The sequence below is a fragment of the Podarcis melisellensis genome, assembly GCF_964234715.1.
Source record: "Podarcis melisellensis genome assembly, chromosome: 17".
NCBI classification, from domain to species: Eukaryota; Metazoa; Chordata; class Lepidosauria; order Squamata; family Lacertidae; genus Podarcis; species Podarcis melisellensis.
In genome coordinates, this window is record NC_138534.1 from 1514042 (window position 1) to 1531220 (window position 17179).

General features: G+C 49.2%; 1 protein-coding gene across 3 annotated transcripts in view; it reads right to left on the reverse strand.

Annotated features, from left to right (window-relative positions):
* The window catches only part of DNMT1 (DNA methyltransferase 1), a 51741-nt gene that overhangs the window by 1078 nt on the left and 33484 nt on the right, over positions 1-17179 (reverse strand). Inside the window, exons 23-33 of one of the 3 annotated variants that reach the window (XM_081895059.1) lie at positions 10878-11070; positions 10308-10399; positions 8491-8624; positions 8018-8300; positions 6224-6365; positions 5588-5754; positions 4690-4867; positions 4005-4200; positions 2216-2379; positions 1154-1270; positions 161-251 (exon numbers count right to left, since the gene is read on the reverse strand). In XM_081895059.1, coding sequence (XP_081751185.1) covers positions 161-251; positions 1154-1270; positions 2216-2379; positions 4005-4200; positions 4690-4867; positions 5588-5754; positions 6224-6365; positions 8018-8300; positions 8491-8624; positions 10308-10399; positions 10878-11070 — 1757 coding nt within the window. Of the gene's footprint in view, positions 1-160; positions 252-1153; positions 1271-2215; positions 2380-4004; positions 4201-4689; positions 4868-5587; positions 5755-6223; positions 6366-8017; positions 8301-8490; positions 8626-10302; positions 10400-10877; positions 11071-17179 lie in introns of all 3 variants that reach the window. The other 2 variants (XM_081895060.1, XM_081895058.1) reach the window with 2 other exon arrangements.

Sequence of the window (17179 nt, forward strand, 5' to 3'; positions counted from 1 at the left end):
AAGTACTGTGCTGCGAAAGAGGCTGCAATCGTAGCCCAAACAGGTGTGGAGGCATATCCCTGCTTCATGCCACAGATGGGACATGGAGTCTGCCAGAGCTGTGGGAACAGGTTGCTCAGAAGTTCTCTTTAAAATACATCACCGAAATTCCATAGCTTACCTGTGGCATCCTCTTTCATTTTGGCCAACACACACAATTTGATCTCTAGTCCGATGGCTTTGGCCAGAGGTGGAGGCACTGCATTACCCACCTGCAAAAACACCGCCAGGGCAGGGGCAGAATAAACAGTCATCACATGTCTGCAAACCACCTCACTTACTGCTAAGTATTGGTAGGGCCACCAAAGCAGGTGGTGGTGGGGTGTGTGCAAATGGAACCCAAAGGTACCAAAACTTTCTCCCTTCCTCTTTTTGCTCACTGTGAGCAAGCCATCTGTTGATTCGGCAATCAAAAGATTCAGAGTATAAAGCGCATTAGAATATTAAGCCATCATCTAATGCTATCTTTTACAATAAGTATTTCAGCAAGGGTATTTAATCTCTTTCCTTGTGTATGTGTATTTGTATACACACATGCAAACACGCTCACTCTTCCCTGATGGAGAAATCTCTTTGTTGCATCCTGCTGGGCAGCTGCTTCTAGCATCTTGAGTTCTTCTCAGTTTACACAAATTCAGAAATTTGAAGCATCAGGAAGCTTTAAAGGTTTCATCAGAAGGTTTTTAAACTTGTTCCAGCTTACATGGCTTTGATAACCTCTAATTTTCTAAAGAAATGTGCAAGGCAAGACAGCTATATGCTTGTCAGCCCCTTTATTTTAATTTTGAAATAATGATAGGTCTGTGCTCTAGCACTAACTTTCAGACAGCTAAATAACAAACAAACAAAAAGTAACAAAGCAACAGGGATGCTTTGGCATCTTTCTGGGCATCTCCACTTTTAAAAGCAGCGATGAGGAACTTGTGGCTCTCCAGGTGTTGTTTGACTCCAACTTGCAGTAGCACCCAGACAGCATGGCCAATGGTCAGGGATGCTGGGAACATTTAGAGGGCCACAGGTGTCCTACCCATGCTCTAAAAGCGTAAGAAGCTGTCCCATAAAAGTTGACATCTAAAGGTCTCCCTCCCCACTCAAAACATCTGTGGCAACCTACCTGTCTGTGCTTGTCAAGCACATTTCCAAACAGACGGTAGGTATCTGGAAACCCCTGGGACCGTGCACACTCACGCACACTCACGACCCGGTGCTGCTCAGGATGAAGCACACGCCCCTGCAAAAAAGGGTGGAAGACCATGAGCCATTTCCAGCTGATATTTGGGCTGTGTCCTTTCTCGGGGCATAAGGGGTAGAATTCAGTGCTGCCCTATCGGCTCGCCAGATTGAACAACCCCCCTCCCTCTGCAGTTCTGGGGTTCTTCCACCCCACACCTGAGCCAATATACCAAGGACTGCCTCCCCCCATATAAACTGACCCAGACTCTGCATTCCTCCACATGAGCTCCAGAGGGTGGCAACACGAGAATGGACCTTTATTTGCAGTGGCCCCCCGTTTGTGGACTGTTCTCCCCAGGGAGGTTCACCTGGTGCCTTCATTATATAACTTTAGACGCCAGGCAGAAACATTCCTCAGGCCTTGGGCTGACTGACATCCAATGCTCTTTTAAATGTGTTTGTGGAAGGGGGGTTATTGTTTTGTTGTTTCTGTTTTGACTGTTTATTTGTGCATGTTTCCCAAACTGGACCTGTTTCATTTATTTATTATATTTACTTACTGCCCTTCATCAAAGGATCTCAAAGCAGATCACATGATAAAAACAGGAGGTAAAATAAATGAGTCAATTTGGAAACCATGCAGGGCAAGGAGTGGGGGGAACTGTCCCTCTGACAGGGCCCCTGGGGCCCCTCCTGGTCCTCCACGTGGCTTATTTAACAGCTTTCTTTACATAAAATATAAAAAGAGAGGAAATCCCAAGCAGCCCATACTGCATAAAATCTTCAGGGAAACTTTTAGAATTCAGAGTAACTGAAGAAAAGAAGCCTTCTAAATGGAAAAGGTTTTCCATGCTTCCTCAGTGTCCCTGACGTTGGGCAGTTGGACTTCCTGAGCATGAGTTCTGCAAGGCCAGAGGTGCCACCACAGAGAAAACACACCAGGCAATACAGCCAAACTCACAAAATATGCCACTGAATGCATTATCAAGCAGTTCTCTCTTACCTGTTTGCCCATGGGCTCAGGGTTGGTGACTGTTGTACTGAAGAACCCATCCCACTCTAATCTTCCATACAAGCCAGCCCAGTGGTTGTGCCGGTTCCCCGTGTGGGGCAGACACCAGGGGATCAGGGTGTTGAACTGCCGGTCCGCAGGGTCACATGGCTTGCCTAGGAAGGATGACAGAGTTCAGACAAACCTTCCACTGAATGTGTGGACAAAGGGGGGCAACAACCCTTTAACACAAGAATCTGAATTACACCACAAGCCTCAGAATAAAACTGCAAGGGGCCATGGACTGCAACATCCTAGAAAAGCCACCGTCTCTGTTTTCTAATTCGAAATACCGTTTCATTACCATTCCTTTAAAAGGGTATTTAAAATTGCCACAAAATCCTGAGGTCTACTGTCGAAGGAATTCACTGCAATTGCCAATCAACTGATAAGCACTTACAGTGACCTCACCTGAAAGCACTGCTGGGATTGCACCTTCAAAGGGATTTGTGTACCCACTGCCCAGCCATCTGTTGGCCCCAGCAAGCCTCTTTTAAGCTTCAAAGGAAGTGGTTTGAATGCAAACCTTTTGCAGGAGAAAGCCAGTCCATTTGCAGAAGTGGTTAGGATCCTAACCACTTTCTCTAAACGGAGAAAGCAACCCCTCTTGGCTGCACTAGGGAGACCCCAATGAAAAACTCAGTTCCAATGGGGGTCCCTGTCAGGGTCAATAAGCTAATCGACATGGACAGAGAACAGACCCCACCTGCCAACTGCACCTGCTCCACACAGATCCATTTGTAGAGCAGGCGGGGGCTGCTTGTATGGAATGACTCTGTGGACTAATTTGGGTGCAGCATTGGTTCCAATTAGGTCCATGGTTCAGAGGTTTCCCACAGCTGCCCTGGTAAAATGCCATTTGCCTTGTGGGCCTGGGGCTTACTCATGGACTACAAAGAATATTCCCTGGTAGCTTAGAAATGCAGGCCCACAAACCTAGGTCAGGAAAGATCTGCAGCTCTGGGGAGAGCAAGGGGTTGTTACGCCCCGCCCCACCTCGCAACTATTTAACTGTTCCTGCCACTAAATTCCAGTTAGGCACAATGTGAAGATCCAATTTAGACATAAAATCTATCTATCTATCGGTGGCCTGTACCAAAATAGAGTGGCAGAGTTTGCTTATTAACTTGTAACAACTCACACTTCCTTCACAATCTCATAAATACACCTATATTCCAGTTTCAATTACAGTATGGTGGTGTATACTCGATCTGCCCCCACACAAGTACCCTTACCTTTCAGAGCCTGTTCAGTGACCACGTTCCTTACCACGCAAGCAAGGTGGAGAACTTTGAAGCTCAGCACACATTCTGGCATGGTCTTACAAGAACATGCGGGGCCGTCTGAGTTCCCAGTAGAGAATCCTAGAGCCCATGTGCTAAGCGGGACTTGCCTGATAAGCAAGGCGGAGAGCTTCAAAGCTCTTTCTCCATCAGGAAAAGCCAGTACATAAAGAGCTTTGAAGCTCTCTGCCTTGTGCAATTTCAATTGGCTGGCTTTCAACCAAATTGTGCGTAAGATGCAATTGTACTATACAGCTATTCTAAGGTTTTAATCATTTATAAGTTAACCATTTTCAATTAGTTCTCAGCCCTGGTTATTAACATTTCAGGTAACAGACCCAACAAAGACCCTGAAGCCCTGAATCCATTAGGGATGAGAAGACCATCTAAAGGACTGAAGACTAAAAGAACCATCCTCTGGTGATTTGTGGCAACAGTTCTCCTTCGGCATCCCGTACCTTCAGCGCAAGAGCAGACCCCCCGGAGGGCTCCTGTGCTGCTGCGCCCATTTTTCTTCTCATGGTGTGTGTAGCGCAGCTTGCGGGTGGTGGTGCCATCAGAGAGACGCACTTCAATGTTGGGCAGATCACGCCAGTCTGAGCCTGGGGCCAGAGGAATGTGTCTCATCCGAGCAGCCACCAGTGCACTCATATCCTAGGAAGACAAAGTCAAGAGTTCATCCCCTGCGCTTCAGCAGCATCAGCTTCCCAGTCAGAATCCATTAGGGCCACTCTTTCCCTGGTAGGAGACTCCTCAGTGGCACAAAGGGCACTATTGTGAGGAGGGGGCCGCACAGCACAGCTGCTTGGGTCCTGTTCTCCAGCAGCACAAGGGGAAGGGCTGCAGCTCAGGGGCAGAGGGTCTGCTTTGCATGCAGAGGGTCCCAGGTCCAATCCCCAATGGCATCTCCAGGCAGCGCTGGAAGAGAAGGCTGCCAATCAGTGGAAAGAATGCTAGATGGATCAAAGGTCCAACTCTGCATGAGGCAGTTTCCCATGTTCAAATTGTGTGGAAGCCTAAGGACTTTGCTTCAGAAATCAGAATGCAGCTATCAAGAGAGCCTTCTTGCAAGGAAGCTCTGGACCTCAATACAGTGCATTCCACCCCATCACCAGATAACCATAGTAAGAAAAAGTGCTTCACCTTGCATATATGATCCCTGAGGATGGGCTGATACTGAGAGCCTCGAATTTGCCTCTGGAACCAAGATTGTGGCTCCCCATTGTAGGAGATTTCAAGTGCTGATGCCCCATTCCTGATTTCAGGAAGGTCAGACATGGTGTCCCGGACTGTGATGGTTCGGAATGGGCCTGAATAGGTCCTAGAGAACAGCAGAAGAAGGTGCTTTACAGATCAACTCCTGCCTGGGCCTTCCCCTACTCGGGAGGGGGGGCATGGCCCCACTCATACCAGGAAGCATGGTTCATTAGCAGGCTTTGGCTAAAACTTGCTTCCACTGACAAATAAAAAGCCTTACTTGAGAAGAGTAGTTATTCCCAACGTTAAAAAATAAGTTTCAGAAAACAGCTTCAAGATTATGGCTGCTGGCCAGAATAAGGGAAGGGGACGAAAACATTTTGCTGCAGGGCTCTTGGGAGCTTTTCCTGCCCTCTTTACGTATGTTGAACCTTGGTGGAAGGCATTCTGCACTCAGTGAACAGGGCTCAAAGCACAAGGGGAGGAGGCTCAGATAAATCTGTCCCTTGTCATGTGAGAATCAGCTCAAACATGCATCCAAAATGTGAATGAGAAACCTGACATATGTAAAAAAGAGGCTTATCTGCAAACAGTGGTGATCTTGCAATGAAACTGTGCAGTTTGGATAAGGTACTAAAAATAATCAGTGTTCAGTGTGATTCTAGACATGCTGATGCTGAAGAAAGTTTAGGAGCATAGCCTTAAGTCCAACAATGGATGGCAGAGAAGAGCCTTGAAAGCTGAACTCTAGCCGGGTTCTGTTTTTTTGTCTTTAAAGGCATCCCAAACATACATGCACACACCATGAAACTGCCAACAGTTAAGTTTGGAAGACGGCCGTTACCTTGTGATATTGCTAACAAACTTCTTATCGTCCACCACCACACTGAGCTGGCAGGCTCGGGGAGCAAAGACATGCAGAGGTTCAGGGAACATGGGAAGCTTCTCTCCTGGGGCTGCAGCCAGCACAATCGCTCTCCTGCGTGTTTGGGCCACACCATACTGACCAGCCTGGAAGGGAGGGAGATTAAAACACACACGTTAATGCTGCAAAAGCTGCAAACTTGCCTAAAAACTTGTCGTTTTGAATTTATTGCCTTGCCTTGCATTATTCAATCAAGTTTGCCACAATCTACAGCTAGCACCAGTTCACCACCTGAAAACAATTCCAATCTAAAAAAGCATCTACCCTAGCTTGGAGTTCCGTATCTGGTGGTAACCCTCCAGATTCTAGAGGGCCACACAGGTTTCCCACCTGTGCTCTAAACTCTCTTCAAAACTATTGATGCAATCAAGAATTGGCATACTGGGGGTTGGGGGGAGGGAGCTCAGCAAAACCACCTAACAGCTCTCACTTTTCATGGCATTCTGGTTCGACTCCAGATCTAAGAGGAATCTTTCTCCTTCTGAGAACCTGCAGAGGACACACTCACTGTGACACGTCCCCTGCTCTGACAGAGAGGCTGCCCAACTAACATACCTGCAGAACCCCAAAAGTGCACTGGTATCCCATCCGGACAAGGCAGCGCAGGGTGAGCTTTAACACCATTGAGCGCTTGAAGGAGACAAAGTTCCTCACATTCTCAAGCAGGAAGAACCTCGGCCTGTAGTAGTCACAGTAGCTGGAGAACAAGAAGGGTCATAGGGGTTCAGTTGTGGGCTCTTTTCCCCTCTCCAACAGCAGACAGGTTTCCTCAGCAACACTAGGATATGGGGGCAAGTCCCAGCCCAATCACCTCACCCACTCTCCCAGTACAGCCTCAGGTCTTACAAGGGTTCCGGCCACTGAGGGACAGAACATTCACCCATTCCACGCATACTTATTCATAAAGTGAACACACTGCAGTAAGGAGTAACAATAAAAGCATTTTATGGTGCTCTGGGGCATTCAAAGCGCTTCAAGCATACCTTACACACATACCTTATCTAAGGCGGTTTGATAAGATTCCTGTATTGGAGGGCCATTGGATGAGAGAGTGGCTTGCCTTAGCAAATCCATAGCAGAAATGAAATTCAAACTGGGACCTTCCCAGTTCAAAGCAGAGTCTCACCACTATGTCACATTGGCTTAACGGGTGTGTACTCTGCTTCTCCCTTGATCAGAGCACAGATGAGGGATCCTAAAATGAAATTATTGCACAGCTTCTCTCGGCCTCCCACAAATCTACCTGTGATCTCAAATTCCCAAGCCACCTTTCATTTGTTCTTGAGGAAAGCTTCCCCTTACATAAGGTGTACAGTGGGTGCATTTCAAAGTTCAGGCTGTAATTGTGCAAATTTGAACAAACTGCATAATTTCTCTTCATTTTAATGGAAACAATAATTCAGGTTTTTCTAGTTATGTGAAGGGGGAAGGAGATATGTAGGGCACTGAAGCCATCCAGTCACTGGAAATGCTGGTAACAGGAGCAAGGAAGCTGTGGCCCTCCCCTCCAGGTGTTGCTGGACTACACCTCCCATCATCCCTGATCACAGGCCATGCTGACTGGGGTTGTTGGGAGTGGGAGTCCAACACCATGGGGGGGGGGCACAGGGTCTCCACCCACACTACCTGCTTTGGTTTCATTTACACTTGCAAGGCCTAGAAATGTGCCTCCTCACCTTCACCTCCAGCTTAAAAAAAAATATACACATTTTCTAGGAAAGCTGAACTCTGTAGTCACTGTCACGGTCCATGTTCTATCCTCCTGTGGAACTACAACACATACACAACCCTGGTTCAGATTTTTAGAATGGTCTACACTGACTGGCGGGATGCGGGTGGCACTGTGGGTTAAACCACAGAGCCTAGGACTTGCTGATCAGAAGGTCGGTGGTTCGAATCCCCGTGATGGGGTGAGCTCCCGTTGTTCAGTCCCTGCTACTGCCAACGTAGCAGTTCGAAAGCACGTCAAAGTGCAAATAGATAAATAGGTACCACTCCGGCAGGAAGGTAAACGGTGTTTCCATGCGCTGCTCTGGTTCGCCAGAAGCGGCTTAGTCATGCTGGCGACATGACCCAGAAGCTGTACGCTGGCTCCCTTGGCCAATAAAGCAAGATGAGCGCCGCAACCCCAGAGTCGGCCACGACTGGACCTAATGGTCAGGGGTCCCTTTACCTTTACCTTGACTGGCAATGGCTCCCTAGGGTTTCAGATTGGGTGGGGGGACATTCCCAGTCTACCTGGAGGCATTGGGGACTGAACCTACAATCTTCTGCATTTGAAGCATGTGATCTACTGCTGAGTAATGGTTTTCCCCTAGAACTTATATTGCTGATTAAGCCACTGTCAACCTGAGGAAGGAGACCACCAGAGAGTTCTTGAACTTTGAATAGGTGCGTGAATTGAAGCGGTTCATCCCACTGAAGCCTTGGCAAGGTGGTCCACCGCACAGCATCTCCACGTCTCCCTTTTGTGGCAGCTTCTGACCCAAGGAGTTGGTCTTCTCCCCAGACATGACCAGCTTGAGCAGGACATTGCAGTCCTCCGTGAACACTGTGGTGCCAGGATTGTTGAGGCGGAAGGCCTGTGCTGCTGGTTCCCACATCTCGATGGCCCACAGAGTCTCTGAGACTTCTGCCATTGGGAAAAGAAACCAAAAGAGGGAAAAGAGCTTTACACTGCACGCCTCACTTCCGAAGCCGGGTGGCAGGGTACAAAATCCCCCCCTTCCCGGCAAACAAAACTGAATCTACCCCTGGCTCCATCATCTTGGCTGCTAATCCTGCCCTTCCTAGCCTTCCAATGGCTTTTTAAATGGCCTTGCCTGCTTGGTGGAACCCTTCTGACAAGCCTCCACAGCCAGAGAAGACATCCAGACTGCGCAACTTTGATGGCTTAATCTCAGCAGTTTCAATTTCACTCTGCTCCGTTGCTCCTGATGATTTCCCTTTGCTTTTACCTATGTCAAAAGCAGAACAAAACTGGGGTGAGAGGGTGTTCAAAACTGGGTCATAGCAAGACAGCTACACAGCTGGCACTCTGATCCCACAGGGTGCAGGACAGGACTTGGACCTTTAAGGCCCCCTTAAGAGCAGTTTCAGAAAGTGATACACTGCAATGCAAGGGAGATTTTCAAGAAGTATAAGAGGCCTTTGAAGGCCAGCTGCTGGCTTTCCATAGGGAGCTAGGACACTGTACCTTCACCTCCCTCCCCACCATGCAAAAGGCAGGGGGGGGGAGCCTCTCGTGGTTTTCCTTTATTTTATTCATGCATGCAAATGTACTGAGAGGAGGAATGAAGAGGCAGAGTTTGGGCAGCAGAACAAAAGGGAATGGGCACCCTACTTTAAGCTACCAGGGGAGGGATGCTATCTTTTAAAAATGACCCTTGCTGCAGTGAATGCTGCAGCGAAGAAAGGTTAAAGCCCACTCTCTGATCTATTAATTTGCTACTTGCAGGAAGCTTTTCATTCAGGGGAGCATCAAAAAGAAGATCCCTCCCTGCATTCTGAAGTGCAACAGCCCATTCTACAACCCAGAAACTCTGCCTCCTCACTCCTCCCCCATGACATTTGCATGCCTATCCAGCTTCCCTGGATAACTTGCACACATTTGAGCAGCCCATCTAGTTCAGCATCCTCTTGCCTCTGGGTAGCCCACAATGAAAGCCTCTATTGCCCATTCGCTGGGTGGACTTGGGGCTTTCCCACATGATCAGATATGGGCCCCAACTACATTTCCCTTTTAGGGTGTTATTATCCCTCGTAGACAGTAGTGCTATTTCTTAGACAAGCTGCTGGAATATTTGGCAACTGGTGGGAGGGAGAGCGGGTGCCTGCTGTGAGTGGCTCCCCCACCCTTCAGAAAACCCCGCTATAGATTAGGCTTTCGTGCAGTTATGCAAAATGAGAGTAAGGAACGGGGTGTCCTGTGTGTTCATTTAACAATACATTAAAAGAACACAGGAAACTGACTTCAGCCACTGGGACTGGAAATAACTCTCCAGAGTTACTACCACTGGATCTAACCCTGGTGTCTGCAAAACTAGGACTGAAATATATAGCGCTAGGGTCGTCCCAGATGCTTGAGGACAGAGCAGCTCCCCCATGGTTCCATGCCCTGCAAAGCTCTTTGTGCCTCCACATGGATTAGCACAATCATGCAAGCCATCAGTTATGAGAAATGGGTGAAATTCAATGCTAGTCCGACCCCAAGTACACCTAACAAAATTAACAAACATAACTAAGTTAGGTTTATTAATTTAAATGAGTCTACTCAGAGTAGGACTTGGTTGAACTCCACCCAACGTTGTAGTGTCTGATAGGATAAAATCATTTTTCTGTCTGCAGAATTACTGGATTAATTCGGAATTTTGATTCTCTCCCCTTACCCCCAGCCTGCCTCCCTGCAGGGCAGCATTTACACAGCCTTCCTTTCTACTTCCAAAGGTCTGAGGGAAGAATTCAGCACTCTTCAGCCTTCCACGTGGAACAATCCTCCCCTGCATGCTGTTTTTGAGGTTATCCTGACCCCCCACGAGGGGAAGGGGGAAGTCTTTGCCCAGCCTGCCCCTGAGAGTGGGCTGGGCTCAAACACCAGCCTGGCGGAGGCAGTTATGTCCTGATTAAGCACCCACCTTTCCCTTTCCCTTTCCCTTTCCCTTTCCCTTTATTTCCAGAGCTACGGGCATGATATGGTGGGTCTTCAAAGCTCTTCGTTTTTGCATTATATGCCTAGAAAACAAAAACATAAATAAAAATAAACTTAACACTAAACATTTTGGCCTTCAAGGTAGCCCAGACCAAGCACAAAACTTTTCTGAAAGTTCCTTGGGCTCCCAAGTACAGAGCTGGGACACAGGGACAGAGTGGAAAATACATACTCTAGACCAAAGGCTCCAGCCCACCATAAAACAGCTGCCTCAGGTAGTGGATTCTGGATGCCAGGCAGCGGCCCGCCTGACCCAAGGGGCGCATCCTACTAAGTGCTTCTCCTGCCCAGGTCCCTCCTTATCATAAATGGGGCTTACACGGGGGAAACGTGCCAGTGAACTGGTCTTCATGTTCATTAGTGCATGTTTGGGGTGGGGATGGATTTTGCCCCCAAAATGCCGTGAGCCACTAAGGGCTTTAGCAGCCTTTGGCTACCAGCTGGCATGTAGAGAATGCATCAATGCCTGCGCAAGTCAAACTGTGCCATGGGAAAGGTCACCTCTAGGAAGTAGAAGCGATCAGAGCCACTGGCAGAATAGTCCTGGATGTTTTCTGTCAAATCTTCCCCATACACCACCGTGCAGCGGCCCTGCACATCTTTGAACTCAACGGTGGCCTCTTCATCGCTCCAGTATAGTAAATTGATGTCTGCATGGTAGCTGGCTTTCACGGACTTATGGGTGTTCTCTGGCCTGGAAAAACAGCAGCACAGAGAAGTATTTTCTTCTGGGAAGAGAGCAGGCCCAAATAACAAAACACACAACATGAAATAAATGATGCTTCCTCAGCCATGTCGCTTTCAGATGTTTTTTTCCCATTGCCCTGGTATTTGAAGGCAGCCTTACTGCCTTACTTCAGTTCTGCCATCCACATTTTGTCTGGGAGTTCATTTGGTCACTTCACTCCTCTGTCCCAAGTGCATGGAACCCGTGGCCCTTCAGATGCTCTTAGGACTACAACTTCCATAATCCTACCTGGCCACTGGCTATGCCGATGGGGCTGAGACTGAAGGGAGTTGGGCATTCCCTGCACTGCTTTTTCTTCCATTATTTGTTGTCCGCCCCATAAAATAAATAGAAACACTGAACACACTGGATATTGGGTTACAAACACTTGTACTATTAAATTCTGTTTGAAGACCAAGCTCTCAAATATTGAATATTGGTGTTTTTCATTTTAATGTACTCAGTAAGGAGCCAAGCTAGAAATGATGGAGCAGCCACATCTGACCAATCATGTCTCTGTCTTCTGCATGAATAAAGCAGGGTAGGCAGAAGAGTATTTTTCTTGATCAATGGTTTCAAGAAGCTAAAAGGCCCACAAGCCCAGCTCCAATACTAGGAATGAGTCAGGCTGAGAGAAAGGTTGTTGCACTTCTAATTGTGCTTTGAAAACATGTTTATTCTGGAAGGCCTGCAATGACTCATTTTTGCATATGCAGATTTGATCTTAGGCAGTTTCGGATTTTACTGTATTGACTTTATAGTAATATCTGTAAGCGGCCTGTCAGGAAATTGCCATCGGAAGAACAGGTGGCGGAAGGGCTCCAGGAGAATAGGAGAGACTCTGCAGCAGAAGAGGGAACCAGTAGGGGGGGAGCAGGAGCTCCAAGGGGAAGGGAATCGGAGGAGAGGCTCTGGGACACTTCCAGTGAGAACAGCGAAGAGGTATCAAGGCCCCCTTTAGGAACCCCCACCCCTCGCCGGAAACTGTCACGCAGGGAATCCAGGAGACGTGTTTCCGTTAAGCAGCTTTTATGCTGGAAGCGTTACCGCAGGCGCCCACTGTCGGATTCTACCAGCGACTGACGGAGCCATGTCAAAGGGCTCCGCTCAAGGCAGAGCTTTGCTACGCTGAGCAAACTCTGAGGGACCAACCCTTTTGCGCACAAGTAGCTCATTGTCCCATCACAGCAATCCGACAGTCCCTGAAAGCGCTTGTGCAAGGAGAGGCATCATGAGCAACCCAGCCGGAGCCGGAGATGGGGGAGCAGCTGCAGCCGTTCCAAGCCTGGAAGAAAGGTACAGGATGTTGGAGGTTCAGTTAGCCATGCAAACGGCTAGGCTTGAGGAGAGGAGGGCTCAAGATACAGAGAAGGGAAAGGCCACCCAAGTCTCAAGGAAGGTGCCAGGACTGGTGCAGAAATTTGGGGGTGATCCCAGGAACTATCAAGCCTTTAGGACAGAAATGCAATATGCCCTTAATCTGCAGTTTGATGACTTTCCTGATGAGGAATCAAGGGTGGCGTTTGTGATTGGCCATCTGGAAAGGGGGGCGAGAGACTGGGTGAGACCCCTGATGGCAGCCAATAACGAAGTCCTAAAGGACACAAGGAAGTTTTTTTGCGCCATGGATCTGATGTTCTCCAGTGAGATTGAGCAGGGAGTGGCGCGCAGACAGCTAATGGCGTGTAAGCAAGGGAGCCGATCTTTCTGTGAGTACTGGACTGAGTTTACCATGTTGATTCATAAATTAAGTTGGGATTTGTCAGAGGCACCGATACAAATGCTGTTCGAAGAAGGATTGTCTCCAGCAGTAAAAGACGAACTTTCCCGTGCGCCCAGGGCGGAGTCTATGGACCAGCTGACTAAATCCGCGCTGGCCATAGGAGCACGGCAGGAGGCTAGAGCCTTGGAGAAGCGGGAGGGGAAAGAGGACCGTTGGAGAGATTTCCGCATTCCCGAGATTCCAGAGCAGACTTCCCCGCCAGCAGAGCCGATGGAAATTGGAACAGCGCGCGCGCAGTTTCAAACCCCAGTGAAGGGCGGAAGAAGGAGGGGAAAGGCGCCAAGAAATGCTTTCTCTGCCAACAGCCAGGTCACTTTGCCAGAGTTTGTCCGCAAAGAAAGGAATGGCAAGGAATGGCGGGAGCTGTTGGGGAGGAGGTGGAGGGAGCCAAGGAGCCAGTAAAAGCCAACGCCTGGCTGCAAGCATTGGGGCACAGCAGCCAGGCCAAGGAACAGTGAATGTGCCCACGCCGGAACCACCAAGACCAGCGCTAGTAATAGAGGTATTGCTAGAACTGGCAAACGGACACCCGCTAAAGGTTAAGGCGCTATTGGACTCAGGCAGCTCCTGCAACTTTATGAGTAAGGAGTTTGCAGCCGCACACCAGATACAAACCATCCCCTTAAATAACCCGCTGCAGGTGACCACGATTGATGGGAGGGCGCTGTTGGGAGGAGAAGTTAACCAGCAGACTGTTCCCATGATGATGAGGGTGGCACGACACACGGAACTAATAGCGTTTAATATAGCCACCTTGGGGGGAGCGCCCATTATTTTGGGGATGAGCTGGCTAGCGCTGCATGATCCACTCGTGGGATAGCACCAGAGAGTGGTTTCCTTTGGGTCAGCGCATTGTCTGGCACATTGCACGGAAAGGGGGAGCCAAGTAAGTACCCAGGCCACGTTAGCAAAGATAGAAGTTACAGACCAAGGAAGGGTACCACGACAATACGCCGATTTGGCTGACGTCTTCAGCGAAAGGGAAGCAAATAAACTACCCCCGCACAGACCCTTTGACTGCCAAATCAACTTACTCCCAGGAGCACAATTGCCAGTGGGCAAGGTATATGCAATGTCAGACAGGGAGATGCAGGAGTTAAGGGAGTTTATTGACAAGAACCTCAAGCGTTGGTTCATCAGAGAGTCACGGGCGGTGGGGGGTAGCCCAGTGTTCTTTGTGGACAAAAAAAATACAGATAAACCGAGACTCGTGGACTTCCGGGCCCTGAACGCAGTGTCCGAACCAGTGGCTTTCCCTATGCCCAGAATCGATGACATTCTGACCCGGGTGAGAAAAGGGAAAAATTTTACCAAGCTGGACCTAAGGGGGGCGTACAATTTAATACGTATGAGAAAGGGAGATGAGTGGAAAACCACTATGTTCACCCCTTTAGGGGCCTTTGAATATCTCGTTATGCCCTTCGGCCTCCAGGGGGGGTCGGCCGTTTTTCAATCGTTCATGAATCACGTCCTAGGGCCATTGCTTTACAAGAACTGCGCTGCGTTCTTAGATGATGTACTAGTGTACTCAGAGGATGAAGAGCAGCATGTGCGAGATGTACGAGAGGTACTGAGCAGACTGCAAGAAAACCAGCTGTGGGTGAAACTGGAGAAGTGTCAGTTTCACACCAGAGAAGTGGAATTCCTGGGGTACCGGTTGTCAGACAAGGGGTTGGCCATGGATCCTAGCAAGGTGCAAGTGGTACTGGAATGGAAACCACCGAAAACTAAGAAAGATGTGCAAAGGTTTTTGGGGTTCGGAAACTTCTATCGGAAGTTCATCAAGAACTTTGCCCACTTAACAGCCCCCATCACGGATTGCCTCAGCAGTAAGAAGAAATTTGTCTGGACGGAAGAAGCGCAGCGAGCTTTCAAATGTTTAAAGAGGGCGTTTGCTTCGGAAGAACAACTCTTACACGTGGATCTGCAACAGCCGATGAGAGTGGAGACCAACGCGTCAAACAGAGCGGTGGGCGCCGTACTCCTACAGCCGGGAAAGGATACGTCAGAATGGAGACCGTGTGCCTTTTTCTCGAGGAAGTTGAACAAATCAGAGAGGAACTATACCGTGTACGACAGAGAATTGCTCGCCATCCATGAAGCGTTCAAGAGATGGTGACACCTGCTGATTGGGGCGCAACACAAGGTCCAAGTGCGGACAGACCACAAAAATCTAGAATACTGGAGAACAGCCCAAGTACTGAACCAGAGACAAGTGAGATGGGCGCAAGAGTTCTCCAAGTTCAATTTTGAAATTCGCTACGTGCCAGGCGCAGAGAATGTCAGAGCGGACGCTCTCTCCCGAAAACCTGAGTACTTGGAGGGGGAGGGAGCGGCGGAAGAAAGACACATCATCCCTGAGGACCACTGGGTTTGTGGGGCAGCATTGGTGGGGCAAAGAGAACTGGTAGAGGGTACTGAGAACGATGAATATGCCCAAGAAAAGCTTAGGGAACTCAGGGAAACAGGGGAGAACACAGGGGGTTTTGAGGAAAAGAACGGAAAGCTGTATTACAAAGGGGCACTCTACATACCAGATGGGGAACTAAGAGGGCGAGTGCTCAAACAGTTACACGATAGCCCCACGGCGGGGCATTTCGGGCAGCACAAGACCATGTGGTTGGTTACCAGGGAGTTTTGGTGGCCCAAGGTGAGGGAAGACGTGCGGGAGTATGTACGGGGGTGCGACAGGTGCCAGAGAGCTAAAGGAGAGAGGCTGGCGCCAGCGGGGTTATTAGAACCCTTACCCACACCAGAAAGGCCCTGGGAGATGGTATCCATAGATTTTATGACAGATCTACCGACATCCAAAGGGAAAACAGCTGTCATGGTGGTAGTAGACCTACTAACTAAGATGTGCCATTTTATAGCTTGTTCACACGCAGTCACAGCGGAAGAAACCGCAAGGTTGTTTGTAAAGCATATTTTCAGGTTGCATGGCGCCCCTTGAGGGTTGTGAGCGACCGAGGGAAACAATTTACTTCCAGGTTCTGGAGGAAGCTAATGAGCTTGCTGCACATGGAGGTAAGTTTTTCCACTGCCAGACACCCAGAAACAAATGGGCAGGCAGAAAGGGCAAACGGGGTTTTGCAACAATACCTGAGGTGTTATGTAAAAGACAGAGAAAATGATTGGGTAGATAAGTTACTTCTGGCAGAATTTGCCTACAACAACGCGGAGAACGTGTCCACCGGGATGAGTCCCTTTCTGGCCAATTATGGGTGTCACCCCCGAGCATTTCCAGGAGAAGGAGGGGAGAGCTGGAGTGTACCAGCGGCGGAACATTTTGTGGAAGAGATGGAAGCAATCCATCGGCAGCTCCAACTCAACTTGGAGAAAGCCAAGGAAGAATATAAGAAGCAAGCAGACAGAAATAGAAGGGAAGGTGAAACCATAAGGGTGGGAGACCGGGTGTGGCTATCCACCCAAGGGCTGCCGTTCAAGGGAGGGTGTAAGAAATTGAGACCCAAACGGTTGGGACCCTTTGAGGTCATACAACAGGTTAACCCAGTAGCATTTATACTCAGATTGCCCAGTCACATGAAACTCCACCCAGTATTTCACAGATCAATACTGTCGCCGTATCGAGAGGGACGGGAGTGGGGGGAACGTGAGAGGGAGGTCACCCAAACACCCGTCATAGAAGAGAGAGAACGCAACATGGAAGTGGCAGGAATCATTGATTCCAGATGGAAGGGGAATCAGGTGGAATACTTGGTAGAATGGGAGGGGGAGGAAGAGTCAGAAAACACGTGGGTGCCGGCAGAAGAAGTCCATGACGAGGTTTTAATAGAAACGTTCCATCGGCGTTTCCCAAGAAAACCGCAGCCTGTGGCGCGATTTAGGAGGGAATACTTCGGAACCACCGATGAGGAAGGGGTGTTTGAAGGGTTCCCAGAGTCAGGGGTTGAGGAAGCAGCATACTCAGACGAAGAAGAGGAAGAAGGGGAAGGAGACGGAAGACAGTGGCTAGAAGTGTTTGAATCCTCTGATGACGAGGAGAGTTCCTTCCGAGGCTTTCCAGCCTCATCGCCTGCAGGAGAGGAGGCGGGAGGGGGTGGAGGGGGGCCTGGGGGGGAGGTGGATGTCAGGAAATTGCCATCGGAAGAACAGGTGGCGGAAGGGCTCCAGGAGAATAGGAGAGACTCTGCAGCAGAAGAGGGAACCAGTAGGGGGGGGAGCAGGAGCTCCAAGGGGAAGGGAATCGGAGGAGAGGCTCTGGGACACTTCCAGTGAGAACAGCGAAGAGGTATCAAGGCCCCCTTTAGGAACCCCCACCCCTCGCCGGAAACT